The following is a 5,827-nucleotide window of genomic DNA, read 5'->3' on the forward strand; positions in this document are numbered from 1 at the left end:
GCGCATACTCCTGCCGAACCTCCACTTACAGTACACTATATAGTCCACGTATAGTAGATATATATGTAGCAGTGTCCACGTGTAAATGCATGAGGTTTTCAACAAATTTCATATTTTCCATAATTTTCGTATTAATTCTATAATTTTGATACTTAGGTAGTGGTATGTATAGAACTCAAAAATAGCTGCGAGAGGGGGGTAGGGAATACGATTTTAAAGAAATATCTGCGTATACAAAATAAAACATGTATAGAAGCTTCTTACCCAAAATGTGGCTAAAAAAAACTTTTTCATACTACATTTCATTCAACCCCCCCCCCCCCCCAAAAAAAAAAATTCCATCCGGACAGTCCAGGAATGCCGTTGGCCAAAGACCGCGCAAATCATCGCCTTATGACGTCATAATGAATATACGTTGTTTCCATCAATAATATTTTGTTATTTATCCATAGCGATTAACACGCTTTCACGCGAAAGTGTATCTTTTTATGTTTCAGAAGATTGCATTTTCTTCTTCTTTTCTTAATTTTCAAACTTAATTGCGTTATGGAGAAGGAGAACGCTTTGGAAAAGATTATAGGCAGCGATGTGATAGGATTATTGAAGTGCAACATTTGCTGGGATTTTTTCACGGAGCCCACCATTTTGCCTTGCGGACACACGTTTTGTATGGGGTAAAGTGGATCTTTTAAAAAAATTCTGCCTTTTCGATCTATAAGATTTTGTTTTTGATAACCTTTTTTTTCATTCGAAAGGTACATTTTTATATTGAATTTGCCATTTTAAAGAAATTTATTGATAGCACAGAACCGTAAAATAACCGTCGAAAATGATAAGCACAGCGGTACTAATGGCAGGATAATGCCGCATTGACTCAAAAAATGAAGAATATTTAACTAAAAAAGTCGACGAACAAATTGGATATCTAAAAGCTGATCCTTGAAAACAGATTAAATAGATTGCACAGTTGCATCTAAATAACATAAAGAAATGCTAAGGGTAAAAAGTATAATTGATTTTAACATTTTCAAAGGTTTTTCGCACAATAATTAAGTGTGTGGAATTGATATGCCTGATTTTTTTTTTTGGGGGGGGGGGGGGGGGGGTTACAAATTGACAAATACATTAACCGGTCAAAGTACAAGTATAGGCATTTCCCAGAATTACCTCTTAAAGGTCTGAGATAACGAGGAAATTTAGATAAAACACACTTAATAATTTAGTGAAAATTGAGATATAAACTGGATAGAAATCCTAATCCACATCAATGTATTTTATATTGATAATGATAATCATTACATTTGTAATACAAGTTAACATTTATATGGAAAATATGGGCAGGCACGTAGCATGGGGGGGGGGGGGGGGGCAGCAAACCTTTTTCTTAAATTGACTTATAAAAAAGCGAATTATCACGGAGTTGGCTCTTTTTCCACTTTTTTAGGAGCATATATTTACATATGTTTCCTGTTATAAACCATAGAATAACGAAAACGTTCAATTTTCATGGCGTCACAATGATCATAGCACGCTCTAATATCGCTTGTCGCTTGGATTATTGTAACACAATTGTTCCAATCGTGACCATGCAACCAACTTCATATCCCGGTGAGTAAAAAATTGAAATGAAAATAAGACAATTATAAGAAAAATTAAAGTCATAGATATACTACGCTACCCCCCTCCCCCCCCCCCCCCCCCACACACACACACACACATACATGTACGTGTATAAACGTAGGTCGTTTTTGTCGAAGTTAAATTCAGGGGCCAGGAGGGGGAGGGAGAGACCATGTTAGAAAATCGCAAAAAATCACCGAAATATCAAGGAATAAAAAATCACGATAGCCACACTATCCTTTCTAAGCCCCTGCTCGACGTTCGTACTTTGAAGCGTTAACGAATTTAGAAATCCGGATTCATACGACCGTCGGATGAAGTTCCGGGGAAATATATACCGTAGGAAATTAAATAAGGATTATAAATGATAAGAAATATCACCGTTAGGCACTGCTAATAAGCAACATTGCACACCAAGTTCCTGTATATACATGTAAATCAGCATGCATCTTTTCTAACAAAACATTAAAATATATTTTATTATACTCCCCCGCCCCGTTAATGTCAGCGCAACGTACGGGACATTTTTATGGAGGTATTTTACTGCCAGTAAATATTATTTTACGTAAAATCGTATATACGAGATACATTTAAGATATTTTAAGATGTTTAAAATGATTTTGTATAGAACGTCAAATTTTAGGATTTTTTTATCAATGGGTTGTGGGTGGGTGGGTGGGGGGGGGGGGGGTGATGGAATAAAGAGTAAAATCTGCAAGAGTAGATGATAATATCATTGATCTATTCTTAAATTAACTTTATTGAAATTCTTTGTAAAATACCACGGGCAGATCAAACATAATTCGAGTTGTCAAAGACGATAAATACGTTGGTTATGTGGATGTGTTGGCACTGATGAGTACGTTTTATGAGCGTCTGTGCGGTGTCTGTAACCCCGATCTCTCTGGCAGGGGTCGGCTCCAGTCTCCCAATTAACAGCCCTAAACATCAACAGCCATCAAAGGCGATCTTGAAGTAAGGAGTCGCGGTTTCTGGTTGTTTTGTAGTACTATCCTCTTCAAATAAACATTAGCGTGTCTTGAAATGATAATTAAAACGTATTTTTATGATACTCAAGATATGCAGATTTCTAATGCCTGGAGTAAAGAATTGAACATTGTACCTTTACATAAGAGTAACGAATTCCAAAGTTTTGCCAATTCAAATCACTGGCCGCCAAAAGGATGTTGATTTATGATAAAAAAAATTAATGTGTTTGTTTTTATGAAGTTATCATAAACAGAAGAAAAATAATATCAGATCATATTTATCATCATAACGGAAACTTAAATAATTAATCCAGGGGGTATAGGAGCATGCCTCGTTTGATCTGATGATCCGCGCCTGGCAACGTGATCAAACTCTGGATCAAGTTACTATTTTAATTATTATACATGTACATGTAATACCTACAAAGGTTAATAAAAAAAACTTTCAATTAATTCAATATTTAAAACGCGCTAAAAGCCTTTAAGAAATTATAACGAAATTTCTCCACACCTATTGAGCACATCAAACGACAATTGTTTCAAAAATATTTATTATCTGCTATCAACTGAACTGTTTTTCTCTATTAGTGCCTTTTTTAGCTAGTTAAATCAAGAAATATATGCTACTCATTAAATTTATCATCGAAATAAAAATAAAAGCACCTAGCCCCCCCCACCACCATTTAAAAAAAAATCGATTTTTTCTCTTAACTAAAAACCATATCTAAAACATACTTTTCATGAAATGGTCCCTCCATGTAACATATGAATTCTCTCTATAATATTTTCACACGTCATATATGGGTCCATCAAAGTTAACAATTAAGATACGCATCAACTGGATTTTTGTAAATGTATTCCGTTCCAAGTTTCTGTTTCTAGCAATTAATAAAACTACCTGTAGTGCGTTTGTGCCCGAACTACATTCATTAGAATAAAAATCGCACAGTTCTTATGTCTTTATCCTCTTTTTGCTTCAGGTTTAAATACACAACCAATAATAAAACAGTTAACGGGGATTTTGCATGAAAAGTACCCGCATTATATCGTTGAAAAAATGAGCCAGGAGTCTGTTTGTTTCGTCACATAATGATTTCAATTGTTTTTCGCTGACACCTATAGTATAGCTTCAGGTCCGTAGCTCCCGGTCTGAAAAAAATTCGTCGGTCCGATTTTTTTTAAACCGGGAGCTACAGACCTGCAGCTACTACATGTACAGTTATTATATAAGAAAATTCATTTAAAAAATGGTGCAAAATATAACATGAGACTTACGTTAGTGTTTCTTTTTATAACTTCGCAAGATGTTAAGGTCTGTCTGGACATGATACAATGTATGAATGTAATCTGAAGGGTGGATGCCCAGATGTATGTATATCATTGATATACATGAACTCAATATTATTTAGGAAATGAACTCAATGTCTACCCAAGTTAGTTATACCTGGGTTGGGCCAGTTTACAGTTTAACCTGACTTTATAATTTGCGAAGCGGATTATAAAAGAGCGTTATTTGCTCCAAACAAGGTTATACAAATTTAACTAATTTTTTCTATCCAATCAAATGCTGCGTTACAACCAAAATTGAATTAATAATCAATGAAAAAAATATTGTTTCACCTCCGTAGTTCTAAACCATCAGACTGTGCGGAAAAAATATACATGTACATATTTTTTTTTTACCAAGGTCCATCAATGATTTGCTTGAACATATTCATACAATAAACGTAATAATTTTACCACCTTCACTTCATGAAGGAGTATAACAAAATAGGTATTTTTCGCATGTCTAAATCTGAATATTTTTGAATTATCATTTCAGATGCTTGAACGAAATAGGCCGACATCGGGTGAAGAACGCGAAACCAGCAGTAAGCTGTGACGTCACCATACTCTGTCCTAACTGTCGCCATGGAGTCAAGCTGGATGACGTCAACAACCTGAAGAATGGTGTTCGATTAAACTACGCGCTGAGTTCCATAAAAGAAACATTGACCAATTTTCAGTCTGTGCCGAAAGTAGGTGGTTTTGGTTATGCATAAATAAACAGTTTTGCTGTGCCAACAAAAGACTTGGTGGACAGTATTTTGGGGGGGTTAATAGATACCTGTACTGCATTCATCGTTTTGATATATATATATATATATATATATATATATATATATATATATATATATATATATATATATATATATATATATATATATATATATATATATATATATATATATATAAAACTCGCGTTTTTAATGGCAATGACTGTTTTTATTAAATAAATCATAAATACCCAGCAATTTTTTTTATGACAAATGTGATAATTACAACTTCTGCAGGCTGACGCAGCAACGAATACCGAGACGGGCGCGGTGTTGGACGAGAAGCTGAAGAAGGTGGAGCAGAATATGAACAACGTCTTCTACGAACTGAAGAAAAAAGGCAATGTCATTCACAGTACTTACGCAGAGATCGCCAAAATCAGGGAAAACCATCTGGGAAGCCCAGCATGTAATGAAAACATGAGGTCACAAGAAAAATCAAAAACTAAATGGGATCAAGATGTCGACGTCAAGAAAAGCAAACTCAACGTCAACCAGCCCGAATTTGTTCCGCGCAGTCGCCAATCCTTCGGAAGGCCGCAGAACACGTACAGGGGGAGGGGAGGCCTGTTCTTTGGTGGTCGGCCTTGGAAGTTTGCCCCAGCCGTGACCCCACAGTACAATGCGGGCCACCCTGCTTACGACCCGGCCATTGTGTCCGTTTATGGGCCTTCACATTAGAAAAATAGAATAACACTTTTGATATTATTTTTTTTTCTTGGTAAATATTTTTTCACGGGAAGAAGCGTTGACCTATTCATTTTTCTCAAGCTAGAACACTGACGACGCCATTTTGATGAATTTATGTCTGGCCTTTTCCAGAAAGAATATTTGTAAATTTATATACATTTTTTGAAAACTTACAAATATATACAAACTTAAAAAAGGATAATAATAAATGCATAATTATTGAAATGTTATCAGTAGTTTTTTTCCCCAAAGATTGCAACAAATCAATTTCTGATAATGCGGAGGGGGGGGGGGGGGGGTTGTATAGTTATTCGGTCAAAATACTTGTGTGTGGCTACGGCACTATCTGTACTTAATTAGAGGTTACACTGTCCAAGTGATTTAAAGCATTGACTGGAGGTTGCATCGCCATTATTGTGTAATTTTTTTTAC

The 5,827-nt window shown here is 35.3% G+C and overlaps 1 protein-coding gene across 1 annotated transcript; it reads left to right on the forward strand.

Moving 5' to 3' along the window:
• The first annotated feature begins 457 nt into the window (after nucleotides 1-457).
• On the forward strand, nucleotides 458-5,603 carry LOC128161233 (tripartite motif-containing protein 5-like). Its single transcript, XM_052824460.1, has 3 exons — nucleotides 458-674; nucleotides 4,432-4,627; nucleotides 4,943-5,603. The coding sequence occupies exons 1-3, from the start codon at nucleotides 547-549 to the stop codon at nucleotides 5,384-5,386; spliced, it is 768 nt and encodes a 255-aa protein (XP_052680420.1). The 5' UTR covers nucleotides 458-546; the 3' UTR covers nucleotides 5,387-5,603.
• Nucleotides 5,604-5,827: the final 224 nt, after the last annotated feature.

This window comes from Crassostrea angulata, chromosome 8 (assembly GCF_025612915.1).
Source record: "Crassostrea angulata isolate pt1a10 chromosome 8, ASM2561291v2, whole genome shotgun sequence".
Lineage (NCBI taxonomy): Eukaryota > Metazoa > Mollusca > Bivalvia > Ostreida > Ostreidae > Magallana > Magallana angulata.